The 16,831-nt window shown below is 44.8% G+C and overlaps 1 protein-coding gene across 4 annotated transcripts in view; it reads right to left on the reverse strand.

The window, feature by feature from the left end:
• ENPP2 (ectonucleotide pyrophosphatase/phosphodiesterase 2) overlaps positions 1-16,831 on the reverse strand; it is an 81,541-nt gene that overhangs the window by 55,140 nt on the left and 9,570 nt on the right. For 3 of the 4 annotated variants that reach the window (XM_082235564.1, XM_082235563.1, XM_082235561.1), the window contains exons 1-2: positions 1,628-1,785; positions 1,214-1,316 (exon numbers count right to left, since the gene is read on the reverse strand). In XM_082235564.1, the coding sequence (XP_082091690.1) occupies positions 1,214-1,316; positions 1,628-1,660 (136 nt within the window). In that variant the 5' untranslated portion in view covers positions 1,661-1,785. Of the gene's footprint in view, positions 1-1,213; positions 1,317-1,627; positions 1,786-16,831 lie in introns of those variants that run through there. The other variant, XM_082235562.1, reaches the window with a different exon arrangement.

Below are 16,831 nucleotides of genomic sequence, written 5' to 3' on the forward strand. Positions count from 1 at the left end.
GCCTCATGTTTCCCCTAGCAAAAATGATATTCAGCAGTACGCTGCTTTTAACCATGGAGATTCTATTTGATTGCCATGCTCCCATTGTGTTTTCTAGTATAGCTTTTAGCTAAAAGAACAAACACCCTTTCAAATCAGTGTGGACAGACTACTGGAAACACAGAGTATTCAACATCCAGCAATGAGCCATTAGCAGTATGTAATAGGGGAGGGCAATGATCAAGATAGTGCCAAGATAGTGCCGATTCGATCCCCATATAGGAAAGCTACATATTCCTGCACTGCATGGGGTTGGACTAGATGATCCTTGAGGTCACTTCCAACGCTGCAATTTTATGAGATTTAGGGTGCTCACAAACACCCCATTTTCACTTGCTGGAGGGTATGCAGAATGCAATCCTATGCAGTTACCTGGGAATAAGCCTCATTGTACACACCAGGTCCTACTTCCAAGTAAACATGCACATGGCTTCAGTCACAGCACAGAGAAGGCAAAGCACACCCACTGCCCCATTTTCCACATCTGAAATATGTTTCGCGTGCATCCTAACACGGTTGAGGTCCCAACATACCTCCATTTTTTATCCCTCTTGAAATTTAACACCATGCAACTTTAAACGAAAACCTAACCATTAGAGAACATCTGTTTCGTACAGCACCTGTTTTCCTCAGTCCCCCTTCCTCTCCCCCACCCCGGCCTCCCAAAATTTCCTCTGCTAGTTCAGAAGTCAGCGTGATTCGCTGATAATAGGAAATCTCTTTCCATCAGTAAACACAAACTGGTCTCAATCAAACAAGAATTGCAGCGCCAGAGGGATAGACGGCGCATATCTTTAAATAAACCACCCCTCTTAACTTTTATTTTCTGCTGCAGTCGGTGTATGTATATATATATATTTTTGTTAAGTGACAGAATGCATTGTTCCATGTAACCACACACACAAAACCCTATATCACCCCAGACCATAATTAAATATGGTCTCATTCTCTCTCTCTCTCTTTCTCTATGTCACACACGCAGAGAGAGAAGTAAATAGGTTACCTATAAGCAAGAATGTCAACAGACTCAGGCTTTTTCACATAACCTTTGCTATAATCCAGAACGGGAGTGGGGGGGGGAGAGACACAGGAAAACTACATTTTGGAACCATTTGCTCCTCCACCCCGATACATCAAGGCGTTGCAAAACGGGCAAATTAAATCATCATTGTACCTGGAAATGGGAACTCTTCCCCTTCGCCAGATCTCCGGACTCTATTGGCCGTAAATCCAATGCACACGTTCACCCCAACAGCAAAAGTGAAGAAGGATATTACCTGGGAACAAGGCGAGAGAGAGAGAGAGCTGGAGTTAATAAACCAGCCAGAAGCCAATCTGTTTTTGTTTGTTTTTTTAAAGACATTTACAATTAAAATAGAATAAACCAGCAGTTTCAACATATTCCCCTTTGCCCACAATTCCTAACCGCTGGAAAAGCAAGCTGGCCGAGTCTGAAACTTCAGAATATTAACCATCTCGGACTTCTCTGAGTGCGTTTTCTTTTCGCGCAAGGTCTCCCCCCAACAGCACCCTCGGGAGAGAGAGAGAGACATCGCTTTACTCCTCCTTAAAGAAAACCCGCTCCTACCTGATGTAACTGGAGACCGTTTTTCTTAGCCATGCTCAAGAGGATTCTTGAAAAGCCTCCACAGTGGGTTCTCTTTTTCTTTAAAACTGAGCGCAGGACTCTGTTTGCTCAGTCTATTAGCTGCAGCTAATCCCACCTGGAGTGGCTGACAGCCTCGATGTGATTTGTCCAGGGGGAGATTTCATCATGTTCCACGCACAAATCGCAGCTCTCCAGTGCAAGGAGCTGAAGGCATCCTCCTTCTCGATTCCCCACCTCCCTCCCCAAACACACACACACACACACACACACACCATACACACTCTTTCATGTGGCCTCTTCTGGCAACGCACGGATTTCTTATGTTACTGTAGCCAATAAGCCCATATTCATTTTATTCTTCTCACTAATATATGGGTTGAGAGAGAGAGAGAGACCAAATGTGTGTGTGTGCCTATCCTGGCCAAACTGCAGAGAGAAAAACCTCTTGCGCAACAACTTTAATAATATAATTACAATACAACAAACGTTTTTTTAAAGTTTGCCCACAGTGCCACCCAAAAGCATGTTTTCTCAGAGGTAAGTCTTGGAGTAAGCCCTGTTGAAGATATTGTGCATTGGGTTGCACACTCATGCTCTTTTTATTCATAGAATTGTGGAGTTGGAAGGGACCTCAAAAAGTCATCTAGTCGAACTGAAGCATCCATGACTGTTGGCCATCCGACCTCTGCTTATAACCTCCAAGGAAGGAGAGTCTACAATCTCCCAAGTGTAAATGTTTTAGGTATGTTTAGTCGGAATCTCCTTTCTTGTAACACCTACAACTTTCTCATACCCGCCAGCGAATGAACATTTCCCCAATTCTCATATCAAAAGGTCATCGTTGCCTCCCCTGTTACATATTGCTGAAGACTCCTTGTTAAATGTCGGCTACTGTCATGTGTTTACAAGAGCTTATCCACACTTGATTTAAAGCCAAGGGGTGTTTATTCTTTTTGATAAAAGCCACACTACAAACACATACAGTGGTACCTCGGCTTAAGAACTTAATTCGTTCTGGAGGTCCCTTCTTAATCTGAAACTGTTCTTAACCTGAAGTACCACTTTAGCTAATGGGGCCCCTCGCTGCCACCACACAATTTCTATTCTCATCCTGAAGCAAAGTTCTTAACCCGAGGTACTATTTCTGGGTTAGCGGAGTCTGTAACTTGAAGCGTCTGTAACCCGAGGTACCACTGTACTGTTCTCCACACGAGACATTTCCTACAGTGTGTTATCAAACCTACCTTGGTACCTGCAATACACGAGCAAGGTGTGCACTGCTTGGTGAGGTAATGGTGGACTAGAACCTGCTAGACCTGGTTCAAGCCCCTGCTCAGACACGAAGCTCTCTCAACTCAACCTCTCGCTGGGTTGTGAGGAGGAGAACCATGTTTGCCACCTTGACCTTCATTAGAGGTCAACCTAACAATTAACAAAGAAAAATGTGTGCTTGTCTCTAGCATCTATCCTAAATTGCTGAGGACCACAATACCTCAAAGACCACCTATCCCCATATGAACCAACCCAGAACCTGTGATCATCATCGGAGGGTCTTCTTCGTCTTCCCCCTTCATGAGATGGTGACAACAGGAGAACTAGCCTTTTCTGTTGTGGCTCTCCATTTGTAGATTGCTCTCTCCAGGGAGGCTTGCCTGGCACCTTCATTAATAAATAATAATAATAATAATAAATAATAATAATTTATTATTTATACTCTGCCCATTTGGCTGGGTTTCCCCAGCCACTCAGTGCAGCTTCCAACAGAACAAAACTTCCAACATTAAAAACTTCCCTAAACCCTAAGCCTTCAGATGTCTTCTAAAAGCCAGATAGTTGTTTATTTCCTTGACATCTGATGGGAGGGTGTTCCAAAGGGCCGGCGCCACTACCGAGAAGGCCCTCTCTTGCATATATTTAGGTGTCAGGCAGAAACATTCCTCTTCTCTCAGGCTTTTGGCTGATTAATAATAATAATAATAATAATAAATTTTTATTTATACCTCGCCCTTCCCGGTTCAGGAAACCAGGCTCAGGGTGGCTAACAACAAATTTAAAACACTTAATTGATGCTACAAAAAAAACAGCATAAACAATCTATGGCCTTTTAAACTGGAGCAGGGCTATTGTTAGTTTTGTTTGTAGTTTGTAGTATGTATTTTTCATGAATCCTACGATCCTCGAATGAAGAGTGGCATATAACTTTAATAGATAAAATAATCAAATCAAATAAATATTTGAAGTACTACACCACTTTAATAATAATAATAATAATAATAATAATAATAATAATAATAATGTCACCCATCCGATCTTGGGTTGCCCCAGCGACTCCAGACAGCTCCCAACAAAATATTAAAAACACAGTAAGACATCAACCATTAAAAACTTCCCTGGCAAGCATAGTTTGTTAATGGTGCAGTGAGCTGTTAGGAGAGCTACAGTAAGCAAGTTGGTGTGATAGTCAATAGGAATCTACTAACAACTCTCAGCACCCCTGGCAAACTACACAGCACACCAGATTCTTTGTGGGAAGCATTTGTGAATGGAGTCCTGTTGCACATCTCAACCCTGACAAATGGCAAAGTGAACAACTCTCCCCAGCAGATATTCCATAGCTGTGTGGCCTGCCTACCAACATGGATCGGAATCGCAATGCCGCACACAACCGTGTATTAAAAGAAATGGATTTTGTGAGAGAGCATCCCATGCTTTCAAAACACTGCTATTCGTCCTTAAAGAAAGAAAGAAAACCTGCCTTTGATAAGCAATCCTATGCACAAAGCTGATCATCACTGATGAACACAGTTGCTGCCCAAACTGTCAGTTACGAAATTTATTTGCTCAGGCAAATTTACCAAGGTAGTGGCAGCTTTTTCTTCCCGGCCTGATGAAAACATCTTTCACTAAACTGTTTACCAACAACCACACTTAAGAAGGGACAGACTTGTGATTGTCGAGCCTGCAGGGAGGAAAGGCTACTTTCCCAGATTATTTAATAATAATTATCAGGCGTGGAGCTTGTGCTAGTGAACCCGGTACAATCGGCTTGTGTGCTTTCAATCGAAGTCAATTGCAGCTTCTGCAATGCATAGGCAGGCACCCAGTCTGGCCCACCGAAGTCAAAGGGAGCTTTGAGAATGATTGCAACGATCCCAAGGTCAAGATCACACCATGCAGCTTCATTAACCAGGTTGGTAGCCCACGATATTTCAAAGACTCGCTACTACCCCCAACCCTGAACCCTGAACCGAAGACACTCGTGCAACCCTGCCAAACTCAAGACGCCAGTGACTTTCAGAGCAGGCATGGGCAGAAGCCATCTGCTGGCTTCTTCCAAACGGCAATTAACAGAAGCTGCTCCTGCTTGACAAGTCATTTCCCTCCCTCCCCAGGCAGCTCTTAGTGTATACGTATATATTTTATACACACACAAATCCACATTGTGCAGCTGTGCCTTTGCCCTGTGGTTTATGTGGCAAAGCAATTACAATTCAGCAGAGGCCAAGATTTCTCGCCCAAATGATATGTTGCGTTCTACAAAGAGATGCCCAGTTTATTCTAAACCATTCGTATTTGCTTATACTGGATGGCACAGCCTAAAAACACACATATAGTGCACGAGGCTCTGCAGAGGCTCAGCAAGGCATAAACCGTTTTCTCACATCCTAGAAGAGCCTCTATACTCAGGATGAGGCGAGGAACCTGGGCCCTTAAGGCACTGAGGCTGAACCCAACAGCAATCAGATGATGGAGGGCAACAAGAATCCCAAGCCTGATTTATATCTCTTTCGCACCGTGTATGTCTATGTTTTAGGGCAGAAGAGAGCCATTTTGAAAAATATTCACCCTTGGCATCGAATCACACAGAACAACTGGTGTCAATTGGCTTGCCAGGGAAAGAGACCAGCTATAGGTGGTCCAAGCCATTTGATATCACACCCTCCAACATTTCTCCACTGGAAATAGGGGCATCCTGTTTAATAATAATAATAATAATAATAATAATAATAATAATCTTATTATTTATACACTACCTATCTGATTGGGTTGCCCCAGCCACTCTGGACAGCTTCCAATATACTCAGTTGTTCAGAGTGTGGTGCCAAGGTCGCAGGTTCGATCCCCGTATGGGACAGCCACATACTCCTACATTTCAGGGGGTTGGACTAGATGATCCTCAGCGCCCCTTAATTCTAAAATTCTATGATTCTATGATATAAAAACACAACAAAACATTTTTTAAAAAACCTTCCCTATATAGCAGTACCTCGGGTTACAGACGCTTCAGGTTACTGATGCTTCAGGTTACAGACTCCACTAACCCAGAAATAGTACCTCAGGTTAAGAACTTTACCTCAGGATGAGAACAGAAATCACGCAGCGGCAGTGGGAGGCCCCATTACCTCAGGTTAAGAACAGTTTCAGGTTAAGAATGGACCTCCGGAATGAATTAAGTTCTTAACCCGAGGTACCACTGTACAGGACTGCCTTCAGTCATCTTCCTTGGCTCAGGAGTAGCACAGCTGCATACCCTTCAACATTTCTCTGATGGAAATAGGGTCGTCCTAAGTAAAAGTGGGGAATTCTGGGATCAAACCAGGAACCAGGATGGCTTCTGTAAATCCAGGGCTGTCTCTGGCAAAGCAGGGGGACTTGGAGGGTCTGTGATATCAGAAATCCTCCTCAGGTGCTACCACGGTGAATTGACTATTTGTCGCTCCTTTCTATGCAAGGTTGAGTGAACTTCAGGCCTAGAGACCAAATATGGCCCCCAAGCCTCTCGGTTTGGCCCTTAAGACACTCCTCAAGTCACATCACTCACTGGCTGGAATGGCTCCATGAATTATGACAATGCCTCTGGCTTGTCTGGGTAGTGGATGGGGAAGAATGCGTGAGTGCATATAGAGATTAGCCTACTACTGTACCTGCATAAAGCTTACACTACAGCTCCGCCCACTTTTGCCTCTGACCCCATCCGTCAGTGAAATGTGGCCCCTAGGAGATTTCCCAGAAATGAATGTGGCCCTCGGGTTCTTCGCCCCTGCTCAGACGGTATTGCAGAATCTCCCAGCTAAGCGAGAGCATCTCAATGCTGGCTTTAGAAAAGACCACCTGTCTGCCTGGCTGTTGTTGCATTTAACAAACTGAAAGTACTCTGGGTATATTCTGAGTTATCCCAACAAGAACCCTGCGAGGTAGATCGCTATGACTAGCACAAAGAAAGTGGGAATTTGCTATAAGGTGCATTTGTCGGCAAGAATAAATTTGAAGCAGGGACAGCTGATAGCTGCTCTCTGCTGGGCTCTTATATGGGAATGCGCTGAAAACAGGGAGACCCATTCTCTTTGGCAAGCTGATCCTAAACGGCACGTTGGCAGAAAATGCTGTTTACTTTCAGATGACCCGTTTTCAGGAGCTCTCATGTTAAACAATGTGGCTCTTGATGTTTCATAGGCGAGGACAAACTCCTAAATAGAAGTGGAGTGGCCTGCTAAGGTCTATCCAATCACAAAAGCTACAATCCCTTGAGGGCAGTCATGTGTCCATTGCAGGAAGGAAAGGACCTCCTTGGGGGGGGGCGTAACTGCCCCAGTTGCTGTTCACCCACCGTAAGACCCATAGCTGCATAAACACCATACACTTAAAGCACATGCAGAGAGAGAGAGAGAGAGTGAGAGAGCTTGAAGAATCCTGGAAACTGTAGTTTCCCCCGACAGAGCTACAATTCCCAGCAGCCTTAACAAACTATAGTTCTCAGGGTTCTTGGGTGTGGGGAGGCATGTACAGTGGACGCTCGGGTTGTGAACGTGATCTGTGCAGTTCGCAACCTGCAGCATTCGCAACCTGCAGCGCCGCATCTGCACATGCGCGGGTTGTGAATCGGCGTTTCGGCACTTCTGCGCATGCGCAACCGCCAAAACCTGGAAGTAACCCGTTCCAGTACTTCTGGCTTTTGGCATGTCCATAACCCAAAAAAACGCAACCTGAAGCATCTGTAACCTGAGGTATGACTGTACTTTAAATCCACAGTATGTAGGCAGCCCGTGTCAACACAAATACAGTGCCAAGATTCACTTTGAGCAAGATTATATGCTAGACATGTAAAAGGTGATTCATAAATTGACGAATAAACAACTTCTCATTTTGCTTCCCCCACCTGAGAAAAAGGCAACATTGACCCAGGCCAGGGCGCACTGCTCAAAGGGTGAGCTCCTAGTCCTAGCAATATATAGATGCTGGCTTATACCAGTTGGGCCACTAGCCCATTTATCTCAGTACTGTACTGTCAGCTCTGGCTAGCAGCTCACCTCCAAGGTCTCAGATGCCAGGGTTTGAATTTAGGGCCTTTTAAATGCAAGCGTGTGCTCTTCAGCAATGCTCAGCCCCCACCCAGCCTTCTTAGGGTTTTATAGTGCCTAAAATTTGCTGCGCATCTTCTTCTGAACTGGCCTTCTTGTTTCTGCTAATTCGACAGCATGAATTAAGCTGAGAAAAAAACAGCACCCATAAGCACGGACTTCTTTCCTCCCTGAAGTAAAACAAAAACGCTCTCACTTATATCCAGCTGTGAAGGTGGTGGTGGAAATGGTAAAGGCTAGTTTTCCGAGGGCTGCTTTTAGATAAAACGCCACCGTTCGATGCATTTGTGTGATTTAAAGAGCATTTGCTACGTCTTTGGACTTGGATAGCAGTTTCAGGATCTATAACTGCACATGGCCTGAAACAGGGGTCAGCAAACTGAAGGAGCGTCTTCACCCCCATTGTTCTACCCAGACACTGAGGTCCAGCGCAGAGGGCCTTCTGGTGGTTCCCTCACTGCGAGAAGCCAAGTCACAGGGAACCAGGCAGAGGGCCTTCTTGGTAGTGGCACCCGTCCTGTGGAACGCCCTCCCATCAGATGTCAAAGAGAACAACTACTACCAGACTTTTAGAAGACATCTGAAGGCAGCCCTGTTTAGGGAAGCTTTTAATGTTTGATGCATTACTGTATTTTAATATTTTGTTGGAAGCCTCCCAGAGTGGCTGAGGAAGCCCAGCCAGATGGGCAGGTTATAAATAAATTGTTGTTGTTGTTGTTGTTGTCGTCATCATCATCATGGCTTCCTCCCCGAAGAATCCTAGAAACTGGGATTTGTTAAGGGCACTGGGAGTTGTTTGAAGAACCCTATTTCTCCCACAATTTTCAGAATTCAGAATTAAACCACTCTGGAAGGCCTCGCTGAGGTCACATCCATACCATACATTTAGAGTGCATTTATTATACTTTAACAGTCATGGCTTCCACTGCAAAAATCCTGGTAACTGTGGCAGCGGCAATGAGACTGTCATCCTTCTCCTTAATCTTGGGTCACAGCAAACGTTTAAAGAACATGACTTCACCCAAAGTAGTGAACTGTAGTTTGTTACGTGTTCTTGGGTTGTAGCTCTATTAGGTGTCATCTACAGAGTCTAGGACTTGCCAATCAGAAGGTTAGCGGTTCGAATCCCCGCGATGGGGTGAGCTCCCGTTGATCAGTCCCAGCTCCTGCCAACCTAGCAGTTTGAAAGAATGTCAAAGTGCAAGTAGATAAATAGGTACCGCTCTGGCAGGAAGGTAAACGGCGCTGCTCTGGTTCGCCAGAAGTGGCTTAGTCATGCTCGCCACATGACCCGGAAGCTGTATGCTGGCTCCCTCGGCCAATAAAGCAAGATGAGCGCCGCAACCCCAGAGTCGTCTGCGACTGGACCTAACGGTCAGGGGTCTCTTTACCTTTATCTTTACAGTTCTCAGGATTCATTAGGGCGAAGTCATGTGCTTTAATTGTATGGTGTGCAAACATGGCGAGTGAAACAAGCCCAGCAGTTCCAAATGCCTGGTGTGAAAGTACCCTTGCTCTCCTCAAAGGTACGGAATAGCATGATTTGTGCTTTAGAAGGCCCCAGTGAGGATACAGCTGAAGACATCTCAGCAATACAGAAGGAATTCATTAAACATGAGTCCGACTAGTGCTAATTCTTATGTAAGCAGACTTTTACTGCAGGGGGTTGCATTACTAATGAACTGGCCCTTTACTGGAAGCAGGGAATGATTTCACTTTCCAAATCATTCATAGCAATCCAAAACTTTCTCGTTTGTTGTCATTTCACATAGATGATGAATTGGCCAACATTGTTTAAATGGAAGCTCTTGTTTCGTTGAATAATCAGTAAGAATGTATATTTTACTGTATTTATCTACATCATCTGTGCTCTATAATAAATGTTTCCTGTCATCTGCAGTGACCTTCTCCCCCCGTCCACTGGCACCCTCCAGATATTTTGGACAATGGCCATCATACCCAATCATTAGCCATGCTGGCTTGGATGATGGAAGTTTCACTTTAAAACATCTGGATGGCACCAGATTGGAGAACGCTGGTCAAAAAATATATTTGTATATAAGTAACTAAAAATGAAAAGTGTGATTTGAGTAAAAGGAAGGGATAGAGAGGTGGAGCGGCGGAGAAGAAAATGTCTTCCAGCTCTGGGGTTGCCTTTCTGTAGGATATGAAGTGCGGCTGTGGATTTGCTGGTCTGCAAAAGTGCTATGTAGTTTGCTTCCACCAACACTTGACTTGTTTATTTATTGTTAAAAAAGCCTTGCAAAGTGGGGCACTGCTAGGGAGCTCATTCCTAAAGAGCCCCACAACCGCCAGAAACCTCGCTCAAGGTCATGGGGAAATCTGTAATTTTTGTGCCACTTCTACCGCAATAAGAAACTTGAAGGAGGGTATAAAACTGAAACTTTGTTTTGAAAGAGGGGAGTAAAAGTTACATTAAAAAGTGTGCTAAGAACTAGCATTGGTTTTGGATGCAATAAATCGCCCTTTGTCTAAACATCTCACAAACAGTGTTGCTGCAGATTGCTTGCCACTTCTGCATATTCATCTGCTGATTTTTTTTCTTTATTGCGAAAAACAAAACATAACAAAAGCAAATACAGTGGTACCTCGGGTTAAGTACTTAATCCGTTCTGGAGGTCCATACTTAACCTGAAACTGTTCTGAACCTGAAGCACCACTTTAGCTAATGGGGCCTCCTGCTGCTGCCGCGCCGCCGGAACACGATTTCTGTTCTCATCCTGAAGCAAAGTTCTTAACCTGAAGCACTATTTCTGGGTTAGCAGAGTCTGTAACCTGAAGCATATGTAACCTGAAGCGTATGTAACCCAAGGTACCACTGTACCTTAAACAAAGATTACTCACACTACAACTTTGACAACCTAAAATTCCTTTCAATTCTTCACATAGTCCTTGTTCTTAAAAGATCTAATGTAAAAGAAATACATACAATCTTGACTCCCCTACACCTATGTGTGACTTCAATCTTTCATTTTTATCTTGGTTGTTGTGTTCTCAGCCTTGATTTTCCTTTATGTCTCGTGTATTCATTTCTTCCTTCTCTTAACCCTGCAAGCATTATGTATCGATATGTTTAACCCAGAACAATGTTTTTTCATATACGCTTTTACACAATCCCATTCTTTTATTAATTTTTGATCTAATTGTCCTCATAGCGCTACCGCTAATCTTGCCAAATCTATATATTCACAAAGTTTAATTTGCCACTCTCTTATTGATGGTTTATTTGGTCTATTAAAACAAGTCTCTTCGTAAGGAATGGCCCTGGAATCTGGTGGTCCTTCCTTAGCACAGAATAGGGTTTCCTAAACTTGGATCTTGGACTACAGTTCCCATCATCCCTGACCACTGGTCCTGCTAGCTAGGGATGATGGGAGTTGTAGTCCAACAACAGCTGAAAACCCTGGCATAGACCTTGGTTGGAAAACCTGCAGCCCTCCAAGGTGCTGTTGGACTCCAACTTCCATCAACCCCAGCCCCACCCACCATGGCCAGTGATAGAGGTTGATGGGAGTTGTCACTGAGGCATCTGAAGGGCTTCACATTCCCTAGGCAATCAGACACAGCAGTCCCCTATCAAAAACTTCCTTTCTTTCTGGGACACGCAGACTCTATGGAAGAACCTGAATGACTCTCAGAGGCTTATCTACAAGTGTGCATTGGTTTTATACTATGGCATGATCTGAAGGCATGTGAGGCTACCATGTTGCTGAAGCTAAACACATCTGGACTTGTTCAGTGCTTGGATGTGGAAGATCAACTGAAGCCCCAGATGCACAAAATCAGGTTCCATGGTGGGGTATAAATAAACACCTGTTATGTTCACCCCTCACCTGTATCTAAGAATCCTACAATGTCTAACTTGGTAAAGGTGCTTAGAGTTCTATTAAGAAATCCCTAACCTCTCCTCCATATCCAAAATTTAGTTACCATTAAAGAGGGGCCGACTATTAAACAAAATTTCAAAGGATGGCTGTGTTTCGGTTCATATGTAATTTCAGAAACTAAGAATTGGATAGTTTCACCTTCAAGGCACAAACTGAACTGAATTCCCCTGGCCCTAAAGCAGAAGGATCACTCTTTGCAAACATCACAGTCACCATGACTCAGTTTATCTTTGTGTTATATATGTGGGGTTTGTTTTTTCCCCAATTACTGCAAAGCTTAGAAGAGCATGCCTCTTGCTGGTTAGAACAATACTTTTTGTTTTCTCCCAGAAAGAAAAATAACTGAAACATTGTTGGCAAAAACAATAGATAATGTTTCCTTATTTGGTTTTTAAAATAATTTGTAACAGAGAATCTACTCAATTGTATTTCATATCCCGAAGAAGAGATGGTGCACACATGGAAGTAACTAAGAGACAAGCTGTGTGGTTTTTATTGTATCCCAGCAAGTCCCCAGAATTTACATCCAAGGACACCAGAGCTTCTTATAACTGCATACTGCCAAGATGAAGAATGGCAGGGTGCCTGCAGATGTTATTCTATTAAATAAAAAGAAACAAAAGTGACACCTTTTCGGTCCTAGTTTAAGAGCTGAGCCATTTGGTCACTGAAACAGTTGATTTTAATGTTGTCTACGAACCATACATTTAAAGAACATTTTCACCTCCAAATAATCATGGGAACTGCAGTTTGCTAACCACAGAGCTACAATTCTCAATAGACTACAGTTCCCAGTATTCTTTTTTTGGGGGGTTGGGGAGATGCTGTAAATGTCCACAGCCCAAGATTTGCTGCCCAGTTAAGCAGATATATATATATATATATATATATATATATATATATATATATGCAAAACAAAACAAATGGAATTGTTTCTTTACATAATTGACCTGGGATTCTACCATTGGCTGGTTTTGGGAACCAAATGTCTTTGTTTTTAAAGACATAGACAATAGAGCAGTTGCGCCATATCAAACCTGTTTATTGTCATAGGAGAAACTGAGAAATTGAAAGAGAAATCTAGAACAGTATGTCAACAGGGTGCAAGAATAGTTAAAGAGACTGTACTGTTTCATAGAATCATAGAATTGTAGAGTTGGAAGGGACCCCAACAGTAATAATAATAATAATAATAATAATAATAATAATAATAATAATAATAATAATTTATTATTTATACCCCACCCATCTGGCTGGGTTTCTCCAGTCACTCTGGGTGGCTTCCAATGGAATATTAAAATACAATAACCTATTAAACATTAAAAGCTTCCCTAAACAGGGCTGCCTTCTTCTAAAAATCTAGTCTAGTCCAACCCCCTGCAATGCAGGTGTCTCCACCAAAGCATCCATGCCAGATGGCCATCCAACCTCTGCTTAAAAACCTCCAAGGAAGGAGAATCCACAACCTCCAAAGAGAGACCATTCCACTGTTGAGCAGCTCTTGCTCTCATAAAGTTCTTCCTGATGTTGGGTAAGAACCTCCTTTCTTCTAACTTGAAGCCACTGCCATGAGTCCTACCCTCCAGAGCAGGAGAAAACAAGCATGCTCCATCTTCCATGTGACAGCCCTTAAGATATTTGAAGATGGCTCTCCTATCTCCTCTCAATCTCCTCTTTTCCAAGCTAAACATATGCAGCTCCTTCAACCTTTTTTTATTTCACAAATAATAAAAAAGCAAAGCGTTTTAAAAACTTCAGTTTTCCTGGGGGAAATCTCTCACCCGATTCTGCCCCCAAACAGATGGCTGTTTCTTGGCACAACTGAGCCTTCCCCAGGCTGGTGTCCTCCAGATGTTTTAGACTACAACTTCCATCAGCCCCCAGCCAGGAGAGTTATGGAATGGGTCGGGAAACGCTGGCGTAAACAAACACGTGTCGCTTTCCTCCACATCAGCAGATAGCGTTCCAAGCCCATCTGCACCAGGCATTTAAAGCACCACTTTAACAGTGATGGCTTTCCCCAAAGGACCTTGGGAACTGTGGTTTGCTAAGAGTGCTTAGAGTTCTTAAAGGTAAAGGGACCCCTGACCGTTAGGTCCAGTCGCAGACAACTCTGGGGTTGTGGCGCTCATCTCGCTTTATTGGCCGAGGGAGCTGGCTTACAGCTTCCGGGTCATGTGGCCAGCATGACTAAGCCACTTCTGAAGAACTAGAGCAGCACACGGAAACGCCATTTACCTTCCTGCTGGAGCGGTACCTATTTATCTACTTGCACTTTGACGTGCTTTCAAACTGCTAGGTTGGCAGAAGCAGGGACCGAGCAACGGGAGCTCACCCCATCGCAGGGATTTGAACCTCTGATCTTCTGATCGGCAAGCCGTAGGCTCTGTGGTTTAGACCACAGCGCCACCCGCAACCCATTGATTAGAGTTCTTAGGAGACCCATATTCTCTTCCTTGGGGAGCTCTAGGAACAGTGGTTTCTGTAAGGGAAATATACAGATACCACACAACAGTTAGGGTCCAAAAAAGGTTTTCTATTAGGAGTTTTTACTTAGGCCTTTTTGCAGCAAGGGGGTGATTCTGGAGGGGGGAGGTGATAGTAGAGATGCTTGCAGGCTGGATGGGGAGGCAGCATGGGCTGCTATGGGGTTCCCTGCCCCCCAGCTCTAAACAGTGCCCCCACTAACCACAATCCCCTAACGGAGACCAGCTCCCACCAGGCATGCAATGGAGAGCACAGACACCTTTGTTGGTAAGTCCTGGACACTCCTATTGGCACCAAACTCTCATGGCTCGCTCTTCCTTCCAGGATCAAAGCCAGTAGACAAAGCAGAAAGAAAGAAAAACCATCTGGCGGCAACAGCTCGAACATTACTGCTTCTCTTGGATAAACAAGCATTATCTTCATGATGACATTACTTCCACCAACGTAGACATCAGAGGAGGTTGGGCTGGGGCACGCAGGATGGCAAAAGAACCTGGGTGATGTCATCCTCTCTCAATTCCTCATTCAGCTGGTTCGCGATCACATGCACTTGCAGCTGTTAGCCATTGTGCTTCACACAATCCTCATGTTTCTCCTGCCCTGCTCCAGCAAGTAGGCAGACATCCAATGCTAACAGGCCAAAAGATGCCCCACAAAGACAGCATCATGCAAGGCCTACGGCAGAACCAGTTCCGGCACAGGGCTGCCACGATTTCCTCCTGTGCATTTCAAAAAGGTGCAAGTCAGATGAAGATAGTAGTGGAAACAGGGAGACTTAGGATGAAAGTTCAGTAGTGATGAAGTAGCTTTGCCATACGCCCAGAATTTCCCCAGTTCAAACGGCAAAATTAGTGCAAGAACAGAAGAGAATGGGGAAGAAGAAGAAGAAGAGTTTGGATTTGATATCCCGCCTTTCACTCCCCTTCAGGAGTCTCAAAGCGGCTAACATTCTCCTTTCCCTTCCTCCCCCACAACAAACACTCTGTGAGGTGAGTGGGGCTGAGAGACTTCACAGAAGTGTGACTGGCCCAAGGTCACCCAGCAGCTGCATGTGGAGGAGCGGAGACGCAAACCCGGTTACCCAGATTACGTGACTACCGCTCTTAACCACTACACCACACTGGCTCAAGCTGGCAACCCAATTCCTACACGACGCTGTCAGAACCCATTCTACGCTTCACTTCCTGTTCAATAAAAGCCACCTCCCTTCTTCCACTGGAAGGCACAGCCTTCCCAAATCATGACACCCTCTAGATCAGCCTTTCTCAACCTGTGGGTCCCCAAATGTTGTTGAACTACAACTCCCATCACCCCTAGCTAGCAAGGCCAGAGCTCAGGGATGATGGGAGTTGTAGTCCAACAACATCTGGGGACCCACAGGTTGAGAACCGCTGCTCTAGATGTTGCAAATTACAATCCCCATCATCCCTAAGCGTTGGCCATGCTGGCTGAGGCTGACGGGAGTTGCAGTTCAACAACATCTAGAAGGCAACAAGCTGGAGAGGCTGGTATAGCAGATATCTTCATGATGCTGCAGCAGCAGTTCACTACACAACCTAACACCGGTGCAGAACATCTGCATCTTGACCATAAGAGAGATTGGGAGATTCTATTCCTTTTCTATTCCTTTATTGCTCAGATGTTCACATAAATAGAAAGGGGGGAGGCAGGTGAAGAACACTTCTGAGCCTACTCCAGAGGTCCATTTTCACCAAGGGTAGGCAACCTAAGGCCCATGGGCCACAAGCAGCCCATGGGGGTCGTTTAACCGGCTCATGAGCCACCCCCAAACCAAGCTGCCCACTCAGCGAGTCCCTGTGTGCTGCGCTAAACCGGTACAGCGTGGCGCTGGGACTCGCTTCCACGGTGCCGGAAATCGTGTCTGTGCATGCTCAGATGGTGAAAATCATGTCTGCGCAGACACAGACGCCAGAAATCACAACCGTACGTGTTCACATGCGCTCATGATCCAGCCCACAGAGGGATCTCCTCTGGAGTGCACTGGCCCAGGAGAGGTAAACCTTGCCAACCCCTGATTTACACCCATCCCCACCCATTATGGTGCTGGAGCAGAGTCTTGAGAGTCCCATGAAGATCAAACATGTCCATTCTGAAGGAAATCAGCCCTGAGTGCTCACTGGAAGGACAGATCCTGAAGCTGAGGCTCCAATACTTTGGCCACCTCATGAGAAGAGAAGACTCCCTGGAAAAGACCCTGATGTTGGGAAAGATGGAGGGAACAAGGAGAAGGGGACGACAGAGGATGAGATGGTTGAACAGTGTTCTTGAAGCTACCAGCATGAGTTTGACCAAACTGCTGGAGGCAGTGGAAGACAGGAGTGCCTGGCGTGTTCTGGTCCATGGGGTCATGAAGAGTCAGACACGACTAAACAACAACAACACCCATCCCCCAGCTGCCCTGTGGGAAA

Source organism: Podarcis vaucheri, assembly GCF_965113315.1.
Source record: "Podarcis vaucheri genome assembly, chromosome: 8".
Lineage (NCBI taxonomy): Eukaryota > Metazoa > Chordata > Lepidosauria > Squamata > Lacertidae > Podarcis > Podarcis vaucheri.